At 46.6% G+C, this 16,942-nt stretch overlaps 1 protein-coding gene and 1 pseudogene across 1 annotated transcript; one reads left to right on the forward strand and one right to left on the reverse strand.

Moving 5' to 3' along the window:
- Positions 1–4,855: 4,855 nt before the first annotated feature.
- Positions 4,856–5,812, forward strand: LOC129650853 (olfactory receptor 3A2-like). Its single transcript, XM_055579653.1, has one exon. The coding sequence runs from the start codon at positions 4,865–4,867 to the stop codon at positions 5,810–5,812; it is 948 nt and encodes a 315-aa protein (XP_055435628.1). The 5' UTR covers positions 4,856–4,864.
- A 5,965-nt stretch (positions 5,813–11,777) lies between these two features.
- Positions 11,778–12,754, reverse strand: LOC129651352 (olfactory receptor 1D5-like; annotated as a pseudogene).
- Positions 12,755–16,942: the final 4,188 nt, after the last annotated feature.

The raw sequence follows: 16,942 nt of genomic DNA on the forward strand, positions 1-16,942 counted from the left end.
TAGTGACTTTAACAGAAATGCGTCTTCTCAGGGTCCTGGAGACCAAAAGTCCAAAATGAGTCCTACAGGGCTAACTTCACAATGTCAGCAGGAAGAGTTCACTTGGGAGACTCCAGGGGAAATCTATTCCATGTCTTCTCCAGTTTCAGGTGGCTTCTGGCATTCCTTGGCTTGTGGCCACATCACTTCAGTCTCCATGTCTATCATCACATTGTATTTTTGGCCATGGCCTGTGGCATGTGGGCTCTTAGTTCCGTGACCAGGATTCAAACTCGCATCCCCTGCAATGGAAGATCGGCATCTTAACCGCTGGACTGCCAGGGAAGTCCCCACGTTGCCTTTTTCATTTCTGTAGTCAAATATCTCTCCACCTCTCTCTTAAAAGGACTCTTATGATTACATATCACATAGGCCCACTTGGAGAATCCAGGATAATCTCCCCAGATGAAGACCCCTAACAATCACACTTACAAAGTCCCTTTTACATGAGTTAAAGTTGATTTCAGCAATTACTACCTGCATATCTTTGGGGCCCTACCACAGCCAGGTATGGGAATTATTGATAATGAGCAAGTTATTTCTTTTTGGACCTAAATGGTATTTCCATTCTTAGAGTATGCTGAGACCTAACCAGGAGTCCTTCAAGCTCAACATATGTCTTTTTTTTTTTTAAGTGAGTCAAACTTAAAAAAAATAATTTTATTTATTTATTTATTTTTGACTGTGCTGGGTCTTCATTACTGTGCACAGGCTTTCTCTGGTTGCGGTGAATGGGAGCTACTCTCTTACTGCAGTGAGCGGGCTTCTCCTTGCTGTGGCTTCTCTTATGGAGCAGCGGCTCTGGGGCATGAAGTCCTCAGTAGCTGCAGTGCTTGGCCTCAGTAGTTGTGGCCCCAGGGCTCTAAGCACAGGTGCAACAGTTGTGCACACAGGCTCAGTTGCTCCTCAGCATGTGAGATCTTCCCCAACCAGGGATTGAACCCATGTCCCCTGCATTGGCAAGCAGATTCTTGACCTCTGAACTACCAGGGAAGTCCCTCAACATCCCTCTTTTACCAGCACTTCCAGAATCATTACAGGATCCCCAAGACACAGTCCCAGGGGCCCTACTAATGAGGCTCTGAGGGAGGAAGCCCCACATTCTTGAGGACTCATTAGGAAACTGGATGTGAAGCAAACTTCTCCCTCTTCCTCTCTGCTGAGGCATCCTCCACATCCCCAGATCCACAGCAAGTCTGGAAATTAGCTGCTGTCTGCTCATAGGCCCTGCTTGGGGCTGACATCTGAGAAAGAAAATTGCTCCCTCAGGAAACCCATATCTAGTCTCAATTACACCTCTAACTTCCTGGGTGACTTGGTGAATATGGGCAAGTTCTGCAGACCTCAGCAATCCCACCATTAGTGGGCTACGTATCACTTGACTTAATGACCTGCCATAAAGCCAAGGCTAGAGATAACCTTTTTTTTTTCTGAAGGAAAGTCTAAATACGAGAAAGTATGAGGCACTGCTGCTATATTTATGAAGAGCTTGAGTTGTTTATAAAACAACTTGTCTCTCTCCCCCATTTGTCTCTGCTTTCCTGCAAGGGCTAATTTCTGAGGCCGCTGGGGGATACCATTGAGAAGACAGTCCTATAATTTCTTTCATTTTCTTATACAAAGCCCCTTCCTGGATTTCTGGGTGGATAGGTCTGCAGAGCTCCTCAGCTTCTCCTGAAAACACTCTCTGGTGTCTATGCCTGTGCCAGGGTGAGTACTCATAGGCCTCACTCTGTAAGAGTCCTCACTTTGTAAGAGCAGGTTCTTCCTCTGCTCTTACAAAACAGAAATGGGGTTTCTGCTGCCATCAGCTCAAACTGATTTAATACTTGGTGCAACTGATGCCCTGAAGGAGGGAGCCTTTTTAGAAGGTCTGGGACTGTAACCCAAAGATCTTGACTCCTTTTCTGGGCCCTTTTGTCCACGCCTTCTTCTCTTGGATGAAGCCTGCTCTCTGCAACGCTTGTGCTGTGCTTAGTCTCTCGTCCTGCTCTTTGCCACCCTACAGACTATAGGCCGCCATGCTCCTCTGTCCAAGGGGATTCTCCAGGCAAGAATACTGGAGTGGGTTGCCGTTCCCTCCTCCAGGGGATCTTCCCAATCCAGGGATTAAACCCAGGTCTCCCACATTGCAGGCAGATTCTTTACTATCTGAGCCACCAGGGAAGCCCAAGCATACGGGAATAGGTAGCCTATCCCTTCTCTATGGGATCTTCCCAACCCGAGTATCCAGTTGGGGTCTCCTGCATTGCAGGCACATTCTTTACCAGCTGAGCTGCCACGGAAGCCCCTGCAATTCTTAGGAGTAAGTATTAGGGGGATTCACTGAGTCCAGTTTGCTGCCCAGGACCCACTTCATCAGGTAGTTAGAAACTTGACTCCAGTCAGAGGCCTTGCTGAACTGTTTCATCACTGGAATCTTGGAGGAGTTGGGTGGAATTCCAGAGTTGGAGTTTGTCATGGCTCAGTAGGGAGAAATTGAGGCTCATTATGAAGCTCTGAGAGTGGTAATCCTCAGTGATGGGCATGATACCCATAAGGCACTCTCGATGTCTCTGGAAGATCTGAGTTCATCCCAGAATCCCACTGATTTCAAACAAGCTGCATCTCCAGCCAACTGAGGGTTGTCAGCAGCTGTTCTGTTGCTCTTCTATCCCTGGCCATAACTTGCTTGTCTGTAAGGTACACCTCTCCTAAGGGCCTTATTATTATGAGTGGTTTACATGACAAGGAACATGTCAGGGTAGATTTCTATCTGCTTGTCCCATCAAAACCAAAGAAATCAGTAGTCCTTGCAGCAGCCTTGCACATGCACCTGCCCCTGGAACTTCCTTAAACTATACTAATCCATAAAATTCTTGCCTGGAGAATCCCGTGGACAGAAGCCTGGAGGGCTGCAGTCCGTGGGGTTGCAAAGAGCCGGATACAACGGAGTGACTAATCATGCACACTCATAAAATTCTGTCCTAGATTCCAATACAACCAGAGGCTCTTCCATGACAACTCTAGCTCATACTGATGTTTTCTTTCTCTGAAATCCTATGAACACTTGACTCATCCATTGATTTATTGAAAAATATTGAGTATATACCATAAGGGAAGTATTGTGCTAAGTACTGTTACTGCAAAACTGAGTCAAACACGTATTAATATTTCTGTCCTCAAGTAGCTTACAGAGAAGGAGAGGAGATATACTCTATAGAAAAATAACTTAGCTAGAAGGGACACTGTAATAAGTTCAATAAAATAATGTGTAGTGGAAGTTTAGAAGAGACAGAGCTCCTTTTGAGATGGAGAAGTTTCCAGGGAAGATTCATTCAGAAGTCAGCATTGCAGTCAAGTCTTGAAATACCTGGGCATGTGGAGTTGGAAGGAAGTCATCGCCGGTACAGAAAACATCATGAGAAAGGTTAGAAAACCACAGGGTTACAATCAATGTTTGGGTCAAAATGGACTCCAAAGCAAAAACAGAGAGCAGGTCATTGCTCCTTAGTATAATATATGAAAAGAACTACTCTCCATCCAGGGATTTGCCTATCTGTATTTATCAATGATCAATTTCATCAATGATGATCAAGCCTGAAGATGATCCCCATATCTCACTGATCACATGATCTCAGAATTTTAAGGATATCTTAGAGATCACCTTATCCAATTTTCACCCAAGCAAAGGCTCTCATCACCCTTTCCCTTCTGTTCTGACTTCCCAGCCTCTCATCCAGTGCATTCTACGCAGGGAAACAATGTTACTCTTAGTGAAACCCTGGCTCTGCTTATTCCATGAGCAATAGAGAAACACGGATTTTTTTTTAATCAAGAGTTTATTTTAAGATCTGAAAGACTTAGCTCAATCTGGTTCTCTATTATGCAGGTGCATAGTAGGTACAGTATTCTTGCTTGGGAAATCCCATGGACAGAGGAGCCTGGTGGCTACAATTCAAGAGGTCACAAAGATTGGACACTACGGGGCATGCACACATGCCATTAGAGCTACTGGTCAGTCCACCATGCCTAAAACAAGGCCAAGTGCAAGATGGGTGATTTGCTGTGCAGAAAAGTAACAGCATCTAGTAGCAACCAACCCACAGGTCATGCTTAAAGTTTTGATTCCAGGAGCAAGTAGCTGATACTATGAAAAGAATAAATTATTTTAAAATAAGCCACTATTCAAAGTCTCATGTAACTGCTTAAAGAGCAATAATACTAGCAAATAATACTAGAAATTTATTGACATAAAGATTTTTTATTTTATTCTTCGGACTATGTCCCCCATCTTGGAGAAAGGGCTGGATTCCTGATAGCCACAGTTACGGGTATCTTCTTTATGACTCTTGCCATACCTTGGCTTGATTGTAGTTATTTCTAGAAGTCTTGGAACCTGGGTTGTGTTTTCAAATGCTTTCTAGATATTTCTCTCCAAATGCCATTAATTTTTCTCTTTTGAAATCTGTTTGATGGTTTGGGCTGATCTCTCAGAGTAAGTTAGGGTATTTACATTTTAGTCTCACTGTATTCAAAGAGGAAGTTTGCTTTTATCTGAATTTATTTCCCCAAGTATTCTAACATTTTTCAACTGGGAGAAGATGGGAGGGACAAAGTTCTGGTGGTTTGGGGCATCTCAGCCAAGAGCAGGGTAAAGACATGGAGGGATGAAGGAAGTCAGTGGGTGAGGTGTAAGTGACCCCGGGGAGTGGGAAAACCATCACCTGGACAGCTAGGAACTTACCATGGGGCTCTGAAAATATATGGTTTACAATATTTATGTTGAATAAGTACATTCAGTAGATCAAAACTTCCACTCCTGCGACATTCCTTACAGAGACACATGCAGCCAGAAGCTAGAACCAACAGGTCAGCCGTAACTGAATTTATTTTACTGGGCTTAGTGGAAACAGAAAATCTACAGCCTATGGTCTTCGTACTCTTCCTCTTTGCCTACCTGGTCACTGTCGGGGGCAACCTCAGCATCCTGGCCGCCATCTTGGTGGAACCCAAACTCCACACCCCCATGTACTTCTTCCTGGGGAATCTATCGGCCCTGGACATTGGGTGCATCACCGTCACTGTTCCTGCCATGTTGGGCCATCTCCTGTCCCACAAGCGCACAGTTCCCTATGCAGCCTGCCTCTCCCAGCTCTTCTTCTTCCACCTTCTGGCTGGGATGGACTGCTTCCTGTTGACAGCCATGGCCTATGATCGATTCTTGGCCATCTGCCGACCTCTCACCTACGGCACTCGCATGAGCCAGACGGTCCAGAGGATACTAGTGGCTGTGTCCTGGGCTTGTGCCTTCACCAATGCACTGACCCACACTATTGCCCTAACCACCCTTAACTTCTGTGGTCCCAACGAGGTCAATCACTTCTACTGTGACCTCCCACAGCTCTTCCAGCTCTCCTGCTCCAGCACTCAGCTCAATGAGCTGCTGCTCTTTGGCATGAGTTTCATAATGGCAGGTACACCTGTGGTTCTCATCATCAGCTCCTACATCCACGTGGCTGCTGCAGTTCTACGAATCCACTCAGCGGAGGGCAGGAAGAAAGCCTTCTCCACGTGTGGCTCCCACCTCACTGTGGTCTGCCTCTTCTATGGGACCGGAATGTTCAACTACATGCGCCTGGGTTCGAAGGAGGCTTCAGACAAGGATAAGGGAGTTGGAGTTTTCAACACAGTGATCAATCCCATGCTAAACCCACTTATCTACAGCCTTAGAAACCCTGACGTTCAGGGTGCCCTGTGGCGGGTACTTGTAGGGAGGCGGTCACTGATATGAGCAGTGATAGGGTCCCTCCTTTTCTACCTTTTCTGGGTTGAAGGAAATTTCCCACGAGAGCAGTAACCTGGAAAAATAGTTTCTCTACTCTGTCATTCCCAAAACTGTCCATGGCTACACCTGGAGCTTGTCTTCTTTGTAATCTCCTCTTGGAGTCGAGAAACTGGAAGGATAGGCTGAGATAAAGATAGGAAGGAAAGGTATGAGAGTGAGAAGTAGGAAAGACTTGGGAGTGGAGGACTGAAGATGAAAACGAGGATATGTGGAGGGATGGGACAGGATGGTGAGCAAAAGAAATAAGCAGGAAAAATGGAAATTAGGAAAAGGACATGAGAGGATGGGAGGTGAGAAAGGATGAGAGAATTAGGGGTAACAAACTAGATGCCTAAGGAATGCTGATGAGGTCAAGGATGGGTGTCGAGAAAATGAAGAATGAATAGGAGGGGAGATGAGAATAAAATTCATCTATAGAATCACTTCCTATTAGCATATGGCCATGGAATAACTAGCACCTTTGATGTTACTGTTGGGCCCCATCCCTCCAACCAGGAAAAGAAAAGTTTAAGTTTTGATGAAGGTGTAATGATACAAGGCAGTTTAGGTATTCCTCTTCTGCTTCCTCTGGCTAGGAGATGATCCTAGAAAGACAGGGGGCAGGACTGACAGATGGAGAAGAGTGAGGGAAGATGTGTGTGCTGAGGCTCCATCCTCCATAACCCCACTGGGCCGTCAAAATCAACAGCCTCCCTGCCTCTGGGTGCAGCGCCTGGTGACAGTCGAAAGAACACAGATGAAATCGGTCTCTTTCCTGATACTCTTGGGTCTCCAGACACTTTGGGGTTAAAGAGAATGAGCTTCTCTCAAGAGGAAAAATTCTTGAGAATGACAACCATGAGTGTGGGCTGTAACCACCGCTCTGTGACCTTAGAAAGTGCTTCTCTATGGCTGGACTTGTTCCATAAAGAAGTGGGACGAGATCATCTCTCCAGGGTTCTTCACATTAAATGACCTTTGATATAATTTTCTAGGTGACCTTTTTCATGAGGAGGAATCCAGAACACATTTTGAGAGCTTTATCACCACCACCTGCACCACTCTATCTACCCCATGACACTTGGCACTAATGTGTACACCCACTAAGTTTTGACAGTGTCTGTTTACTGCGTCCCTTTCATAAAGGGTCGTTATAAATAAATATCTTTAATTTTTACAAACTGAAGGTTGAGAAATGGCAGTATTTTTATTTGGATCTTTAATTCCAGTTAAAACTGCAGTTGGATATCTTCTCACATATGAAGTGGCCAGTTGTATTTCTTCTTTAAGAAGTGCTGAAGCTGGAGCCTATTATACAGAGTGAAGTAATCCAGAAAGAGAAACACCAATACAGTATGCTGCTGCTGCTGCTGCTAAGTCACTTCAGTCGTGTCCGACTCTGTGGGACCCCAGAGACGGCAGCCCACCAGGCTCCCCCTTCTCTGGGATTCTTCAGGCAAGAACACTGGAGTGGGTTGCCATTTCCTTCTCCAATGCATGAAAGTGAAAAGTGAAAGTGAAGTCGCTCAGTCGTGTCCGACTCTCAGCGACTCCATGGACTGCGGCCCATCAGGCTCCTCCGTCCATGGGATTTTCCAGGCAAGAGTACTGGAGTGGGGTGCCATTGCCTTCTCCTCCAAAACAGTATACTAACGCATATATATAGAATTTAGACAGATGGTAATGATAACCCTGTATGCGAGACAGCAAAAGAGACACAGATGTACAGAACAGTCTTTTGGACTCTGTGGAAGAGAGAGAGGGTGGGATGATCTGGGAGAATGGCATTGAAACATGTATAATATCATGTAAGAAATGAATCGCCACAGAGTCCATAAGACTGTTCTATACATCAGTGTCTCTTTTGCTGTCTCGTACACAGGGTTATTGTTACCATCTTTCTAAATTCCATATATATGCGTTAGTATAAAATTAAAAAATAAAAAAATAAAAAAAACAAACAGGCAAAAAAAAAAAAAAAGAAATGAATCGCCAGTCCAGGTTCGATGCAGGATACAGGATGCTCGGGGCTGGTGCACTGGGATGACCCAGAGAGATGGTGCGGGGAGGGAGGAGGGAGGGGAGTTCAGGATGGGGAATACATGTACACCCGTGGCGGATTTATGTTGATGTATGGCAAAACCAATACAATATTGTAAAGTAATTAGCCTCCAATTAAAATAAATAAATTTAATTTAAAAATATATAATTACACTCTCTCTGATCAAAAGAAGAAGAAGAAGAAGTACTTTTTGACAGCTTTTGCCCTCTTTTCTGGAGAAGGCAATGGCAACCCACTCCATTACTCTTGCCTGGAAAATCCCATGGATGGAGGAGCCTGGTGGGCTGCAGTCCATGGGGTCGCTGAGAGTCGGACACGACTGAGCGACTTCACTTTCACTTTTCACTTTCATGCATTAGAGAAGGAAATGGCAACCCACTCCAGTGTTCTTGCCTGGAGAATCCCAGGGACGGGGGAGCCTGGTGGGCTGCCGTCTATGGGGTTGAACAGAGTCGGACACGACTGAAGCGACTTAGAAGCAGCAGCAGCAGCAGCCATCTTTTCCACTGGATTGTTTGTTAGGAAATCGTAACCGGCCAACCTTCACAAATGATGAAACTCAGCTTTGAATCAGCTCAGGTCCAGATTGAACAAAAGTGATCTAATCTTAGCGCCTAACAGACTGAAAAATAAATAATTTTTGGAGGAAGAAGATATCATCCAGAGCCACGCAATGCAAGCTTAATCTGAGCTATATACATAATTTAAAATTTTCTAGAAGCCTCATGGGGACAAGACTGTTTCTGAGTCTGTAGCAGGGACCATTTTAAAGCTAAAGTAAGCAAGTGAAATTAATTTATATGATTCATTTTTTTTATTCATATATCTAAAACATTATTATCTCAACATATAATCAATATTATGAAATTATAAGTGAGATATTTTACATTCTTATTTTTCATACTGTCCTTAGAATCAGGTATATTTTAAACTTACAGAACCTCTCAATATGGATGCTAAATTTCATCAGAAATACTTGACCTGAGTCCTCTCGTAAGGCTACGATCAAGCCATCAGCCAGCGGTGTAACTGTCTCCAGGACTGACTGCGGAAAGGAAAGCTTCCACATTCATTCACATGGTCATTGGTAGGACTCAGTTCCTTGCAGCTTAAGGGACTGAGGACCTCACGAACTCACTGGCCTGAGGTTGGAGGCTGCCTCAGCTCCTTGACCCAGGGGCATCTTAAAATGTGGTGCCTTCCTTCCTCAGAGCTAGAAAAGACCCATAAAGAAAGACTGAGAAAGAAAGCAAATAGGAGGTCCTCTGCTTGTGTGCCCTCAGCAACAACCATTTAGCAGCCATAAGCAGACAAGTGTACTGCTTCCTTGATAGCTCAGTTGGTAACGAATCCGCCTGCAAGGCAGGAAGCTCTGGTTCAATTCCTGGGCCAGGAAGATCTGCTGGAGAAGGGATAGGCTACCCACTCCAGTATTCTTGGGCTTCCCTTGTGGCTCAGCTGGTAAAGAATCCACCTGCAATGCGGGAGACCTGTGTTCGATCCCTGGGTTGGGAAGATCCCCTGCAGATGGGAAAGGCTACCCACGCCAGTATTCTGGCTTAGAGAATTCCATGGACTGTATAGTCCATTGGGTTGCAAAGAGTTGGACACAACTGACAACTTTCACTTCACTTCACTTTATGCACACAAAAATGGGCTTCCCAGGTGGCGCTAGTGGTAAAGAATCCCCCTCCAATGCCAGAGACACAAGAGATGTGGGTTCAATCCCTGGGTCGGGAAGATCCCATGGAGGAGGAAGTGGCAACCCACTCTAGCATCTTTCCTGGAGAATTCCTGAACAGAAGAGCCTGGTGGGCTACGGTCTGTGGGGCTGCAAATAGTTGGACTTGATTGAGTGAGTGCACACACACACACACATATGCAGACAAAAGTGACTTTGTGGGGATTTGGGATCCAGGTAGGAGACTGGAAACTTGGTGGAGCTCATGACCAAGGAGGGGGGCTTCTCTGGTGGCTCAGTGCCAAAGAACCTGCCTGCCAATGCAGGAAACACCAGTTTGATCCCTGGTCAGGGAAGATCCCATATGCCATGGAGCAACTATGCCCAGGAACTGCCAGTACTGAGCCCACGTGCCCCAAATACTGAAGTCCACATGCCCTAGAGCCTGTGCCCCACAAGTGAAGCCACCACAATGAGAAGCCCGGGCACTGAAATAAAGAGTTGCTCTCACTTGCTATAACTAGAGAAAAGACCTCGCAACTTTCATTGAGGGAAAAGGGAAGTTAAGGGGACTCTGGTCAACAAAGGATCTATGGCTTTTCATTGGATGAGTCCTTGCCAGGAAAGAAGAGTCTTTCTTCCTCCAGACTGGCTATGCTACACTCACAGGGTGTGAGAGCTTGACTATTTTATCCAAATACAAATACTTCCCCCCCATACTATTCACCCAGTGATCTTACCTTGCCTTGCTCTACTCACTTTTCGACTCATCAGCATGCCTTAATTCTTAGCTCAGCTTTTACCATCTCAAGGAAGCCCTCTCTGAATTCCCCATCACTAACAAGCCAGGCGAGGCTTCCTCCTCCTTCTCCCCAACACACATGCTCAGAGCACAACCACTGTCTTCAGACACAGAAATAAGGTAGCCTCCCTCCTTGGTCCTTTATGAGCTTCTGATTCATGTTTGTAAAACAGTCTAAGCCACTAATAGGCATTCAGTCATTATCAGTGGAACGAACTGAACCTCAGGTCAAGTCAACTCCCCCTGTCTCTCAAAGTCTAGGTCAGTGCTGGCTCTGCTGATTCATCTGTAAGGGACTGCTCCCCCTTTCACACTGCCAGAGCCCAGGGACTCATCTTTTCATCAGTACCTTCTCCTTTTCTATCCATTCCACTTGACATGACGCTGGTGGAACCTAAGTAGAGATAGGGTCTCACAATTACCTCCCCCACTTCTGCTTCCACCACCAGTCCTGTCCATGAGCATGTGCTGATCACGCTTGAACATTTTGCTTGGAGTGCAGGGTAGAGTGGTGGCAAGGAGAGGTGGGACCATGGAGTGAGGAGCCGGCATAACACAGGATAGGGTGGGCTGCTCAGGGATGAGGTCTCTCCACAGGGAGAAGGAAAATAGGAGAAAGCCACACTCAGTATTGCTTTGAGGTCTGAGAGGGCAACGCTGATGTGGATGAGGAGGGTGTGGATGAGACCATGGAGGACAGAGAGCGCCCAACACAAGATGAGGAGTGAATCGCAGAGCCCGGGGAACGGATAGCCTCACCCAGGGCACCTGTAGTGGGGGTAATGCAGGTGTCTCCAAATGGCTCACAGGCAGCAGGTCCCAAGACCATGTCAGAGCTCATACCAAGAGTGTGCTAGAGAGTCCCCTCTCCAGGCCACAACTGGGTATATTTTGAAAGACTGGTTTGGTGGCCCTGTGGTCCTATGGTCAGACAAGTGGAAGATTTAGATCCTGCAAAATTTTAGTATTAGTGTTAACATGACCTTATTTATTGCCTAGGTTGATGAGATCTGGGGACACTGTTTACACATAGCTGTCTTTTCCTCGTCACTGAGGCATGAGCTCATTTTGAGCAGGATCTATGCTCTCATGGGGCTTGCCAGGTAGCTCAGTGATAAATAATCCAGCTGCTAGTACAGGAGACCCAGGTTCAGTCCCTCAGCTGGGAAGATTCCCTGAAGAAGGAAATGGCAAACTGCTCCAGTGTTCTTGCGTGGCAAACCCCATGGACAGAGGAGCCTGGTGGACTACAGTCCATGGGGTCGTAAAAGGGTAGACATGACATAGTGACTAAACAATGAGTGTGCCCTCATCACTCCTGTGTCCTCCATAGGATAAAGCCTCGGACATGAATTGAAGCAATCTCCACTTCAATGCCCAGATTACCTCATGTCAACCTCTGGAAGGCTTTCCTTAAGAGGAGTCTTCCCAGTGCCCCATGCATGCCCTTGATCCTCAGGCTGTAGATGAAAGGGTTCATCATGGGGGTCACCACAGCATATATCACTGGGGCTCCTGAGTCCTTCATGGAGTGGGTTTTGAGGGGCTGCAGATATACCATACCAAGTGTCCCACAGAAGAGGGAGACCACAGCCAAGTGGGAGGCACAGGTGGAGAAAGCTTTGTGTTTCCCAGACGCTGAAGCTATCTGGAGGATGGTGCTGAAAATCCAGACATAGGACGTGGTCATGAACCCTCAAGGGGTGAAGATGAAGCAGCCTGTGACAATCAACACTGTGTGACTGATGTGAATGTTAGAACAGGCGAGCCTCAGTAGGACGTCCATCTCACAGAAGATGTAGCGGATCCTCCAGGACCTCAGAAGGCCACCTTGGACATGAGGAGGGTGTGGATGAGGCCATAGGGGACAAAGAGGGCCCAACACAAGGTGAGGAGTGAAATGCAGAGCCCAGGGCTCATGGCTGTGGTGTAGTGGAGGGGGCCGCAGATGGCCACACAGCGATCATATGCCATTGTGGCCAGGATGAGGTTGTCCAGAGCCACCAAGGAGACCAGGAAATACAGCTGAGTCACACACCCTCCGTATGAGATGGCTTTGTTCTGAAACTGAAAGTTTACCATCATCTTGGGGATTCTCTTGGTGACGAAGAAGAGGTCGGTGAAGCAGAGGTTGGCCAGGAAGAAGTACATGGGAGTGTGTAGGCGGGAGTCAGAGCCAATGGCCAGAATGATGAGCACATTTCCCACCACTGTGACCAGGTACATGGACAGGAACATCCAAAACAGGACCCGCTGCTGCTCAGGATTCTCTGAGATCCCCAGGAGGAGGAACTCTGAGACTCCACTCTGGTTGTCTCCATGCATTTCTCCAACTGTCTGCAACATCAGCACCAACAAACGTTTGCTTACTGTTACTTCTATTAAACAAGGACATTCACATACACAAAATCAACTATTCTCTTGGCATTAAAATATCTTGAACTAAATTTTATAATATTAATACAGATTTTCAACAAAGTAATAACAGGCATAAACATATAGCATGGACAGTGTGCAACTTCTAGTCATTCCAGCAACAACTTTTCAGTTCAGTTCAGTTCAGTCACTCAATCATGTCCGACTCTTTGTGACCCCATGGACTGCAGCACGCCAGCTTCCCTGTCCATCACCAACTCCCAGACTTCACACAAACTCATGTCCATTGAGTCCGTGATGCCATCCAGCCATCTCATCCTCTGTGGTCCTCTTCTCCTCCTGCCCCCAATCCCTCCAAGCATCAGAGTCTTTTCCAATGGGCCAAATCTTCACATGAGGTGGCCAAAGTACTGGAGTTTCAGCTTTAGCATCATCCCTTCCAAAGAACACCCAGGACTGATCTCCTTCAGAATGGACTGGTTGGATCTCCTTGCAGTCCAAGGGACTCTCAAGAGTCTTCTCCAACACCACAGTTCAAAAGCATCAATTCTTCAGCGCTCAGCTTTCTTCACAGTCCAACTCTCACATCCATACATGACTACAGGAAAAACGATAGCCTTGACTAGCCTGATATTACAGATATATAATAGCAGAAAAGAAGAAGAGTTTCCCTCACTCATATTCCTTCCTTAGAAACAATAATTTAGACAAAAAGTGCCTTTGTGGGAGCTTGGAGATCTAGATAAGAGATTAGGAGACCCCAGTGGAGTCAAGTCCAAAGAGGGCTCTTTTGAGAAGACAAGACTGTGCCCAGCTGGCAGACTTGCAGACACGAGTCCTGGATACAGGCCTGGAAACAACCCTGTGGATTCAGCTACAGCCCCTCTTGGCCTTGATTCTGTCACCAACAACATCTGTCAAGAAACCTAGCATTAGTCAGGCCCACTTGTGCCCTAGATAATGAGCACATCAACCTCAGCCCTGGCTGTGGATGCTGAACTGGCCCGTGGCCCATTCCTAGGCCCTCCTAGCTGCCAGTTCTGCCCACCCAGGGACAAGGCAGTTCATGCCCATCCACGCCCCTAAGACACACTGTCCAACCTTGGTCCACCTGCAGACGCTGACACAGGCTTGTAACTTGGCTCCAGCACCTTGTAGGCAAAGATCAAGAACACACCTATTTATCCAGGGACCCATCAGAAAACACAGTCTTCTGTGCCCTCAGAGGCAGGCCCACTGACTTCTGTCTGACTGCAGATCTTGAAGTGACCCCATAATCCAGCTTCTACTCCTTGAAACCATAGGCTGGGAACACTTCCGCCAACCCGGGGACCTGGAGGAAGACACCTTGCCAGATGTAGGCCAGCCAAACTGGGTCTGATGGATATTTTTTTTTTAAATAATATTTATTTTTGCTAGTTATTTATTTATTTGGCTTCCCCAGGTCTTAGTTGTGGCATTCAGGATCTTTAGTCGCGGCATGCGGACACTTAATTGTAGCATGTGAGATCGTTCCCTGACCAGGGATCAAACCCAGCCCCCCAGAATTGGGTGCGTGAAGCCTTAACTACTGGACCACCAGGGAAATCCCCGTCTGCCAGCTCTTGAAGAGGCCCTATAACCAACACTTTGGCAGTCTATTACAACCAGCCCCAGGCACCCTTGCCTGCATGTTAAATCCTGAATCATGACAGGTGATCCCACGTCAATGAACTCTCCCTGTTCAGCCTTATGTTCTACCCCACTCCTTGGGCCCTCATGATCCACTCCCACACTGCTCCTCTATAAACTGGAGGAAATTCCAGTTCCTGCCAGGATATATTGGCCAGTATATTTATTTCCTGTTGCTGCTGTAACAAAATACCACAAATCTAGTGACTTTAACAGAAATGTGTCTTCTCAGGGTCCTGGAGACCAAAAGTCCAAAATGAGTCCTACAGGGCTAACTTCATGATGTCAGGAGGAAGAGTTCACTTGGGAGGCTCCAGGGGAAATCTATTCCATGTCTTCTCCAGTTTCAGGTGGCTTCTGGCATTCCTTGGCTTGTGGCCACATCACTTCAGTCTCCATGTCTATCATCACGTTGTCTTTTTGGCACGGCCTGTGGAATGTGGGCTCTTAGTTTCCTGACCAGAATTCAAACCTGCACCCCTTGCAATGGAAGCTCGGCATCTTAACCACTGGACTGCCAGGGAAGTCCCCACATTGCCTTTTTCATTTCTGTAGTCAAATATCTCTCCACCGCTCTTTTTTTTTTATTTTATTTTTAAACCTCAAACACTGTATTAGTTTTGCCAAACATCAAAATGAATCCACCACAGGTATACAAGGACTCTTATGATTACAGATCACATAGGCCCACTTGGAGAATCCAGGATAATCTCCCCAGATGAAGACCCCTAACAATCACACTTACAAAGTCCCTTTTACATGAGTTAAAGTTGATTTCAGCAATTACTACCTGCATATCTTTGGGGCCCTACCACAGCCAGGTATGGGAATTATTGTTAATGAGTAAGTTATTTCTTTTTGGACATAAATGGTATTTCCTTTCTTAGAGTATGCTGAGACCTAACCAGGAGTCCTTCAAGCTCAACATATGTCTTTTTTTTTTTTTTAAGTGAGTCAAACTTAAAAAAAAATTTTTTTATTTATTTGTTTTTGACTGTGCTGGGTCTTCATACTGTGCACAGGCTTTCTCTACTTGCGGTGAATGGGAGCTACTCTCTTACTGCAGTGAGCGGGCTTCTCCTTGCTGTGGCTTCTCTTATGGAGCAGCGGCTCTGGGGCATGAAGTCCTCAGTAGCTGCAGTGCTTGGCCTCAGTAGTTGTGGCCCCAGGGCTCTAAGCACAGGTGCAACAGTTGTGCACACAGGCTCAGTTGCTCCTCAGCATGTGGGATCTTCCCCAACCAGGGATTGAACCCACGTCCCCTGCATTGGCAAGCAGATTCTTGACCTCTGAACTACCAGGGAAGTCCCTCAACATCCCTCTTTTACCAGCACTTCCAGAATCATTACAGGATCCCCAAGACACAGTCCCAGGGGCCCCACTAATGAGGCTCTGAGGGAGGAAGCCCCACATTCTTGAGGACTCATTAGGAAACTGGATGTGAAGCAAGCTTCTCCCTCTTCCTCTCTGCTGGGGCTTCCTCCACATCCCCAGGTCCACAGCAAGTCTGGAAATTAGTGGATCTCTCCTCATAGGCCCTGCTTGGGGCTGACATCTGAGAAAGAAAACTGCTCCCTCAGGAAACCCATATCTAGTCTCAGTTACACCTCTAACTTCCTGGGTGACTTGGTGGATATGGGCTGGTCCTGCAGACCTCAGCAACCCCACCATTAGTGGGCTACGTATCACTTGACTTAATGACCTGCCATAAAGCCAAGGCTAGAGATAACCTTTTTTTTTTCCTCAAGGAAAGTCTAAATACAAGAAAGTATGAGGCACTGCTGATATATTTATGAAGAGCTTGAATTGTTTATAAAACAACTTGTCTCTCTCCCCCATTTGTCTCTGCTTTCCTGCGAGGGCTAATTTCTGAGGCCGCTGGGGGATACCATTGAGAAGACAGTCCTATAATTTCTTTCATTTTCTTATACAAAGCCCCTTCCTGGATTTCTGGGTGGATAGGTCTGCAGAGCTCCTCAGCTTCTCCTGAAAACACTCTCTGGTGTCTATGCCTGTGCCAGGGTGAGTACTCATAGGCCTCACTCTGTAAGAGTCCTCACTTTGTAAGAGCAGGTTCTTCCTCTGCTCTTACAAAACAGAAATGGGGTTTCTGCTGCCATCAGCTCAAACTGATTTAATACTTGGTGCAACTGATGCCCTGAAGGAGGGAGCCTTTTTAGAAGATCTGGGACTGTAACCCAAAGATCTTGAGCCTTTTTCTGGGCCCTTTTGTCCACGCCTTCTTCTCTTGGATGAAGTCTGCTCTCTGCAATGCTTGTGCTGTTCTTAGTCTCTCGTCCTGCTCTTTGCGACCCCATAGACTATAGGCCGCCATACTCCTCTGTCCATTGGGATTCTCCAGGCAAGAATACTGAAGTGGGTTGCCGTTCCCTCCTCCAGGGGATCTTCCCAATCCAGGGATTAAACCCAGGTCTCCCGCATTGCGGGCAGATTTTTTACTATCTGAGCCACCAGGGAAGCCCAAGCATACTGGAAGAGGTAGCC

This window comes from Bubalus kerabau, chromosome 4, assembly GCF_029407905.1.
Source record: "Bubalus kerabau isolate K-KA32 ecotype Philippines breed swamp buffalo chromosome 4, PCC_UOA_SB_1v2, whole genome shotgun sequence".
NCBI classification, from domain to species: Eukaryota; Metazoa; Chordata; class Mammalia; order Artiodactyla; family Bovidae; genus Bubalus; species Bubalus kerabau.

What these genes read in the sequence shown, in the direction of transcription:
- LOC129650853 (XM_055579653.1), top strand. Translation starts at nt 4,865, where the DNA reads ATGCAGCCAGAAGCTAGAACCAACAGGTCAGCCGTAACTGAATTTATT.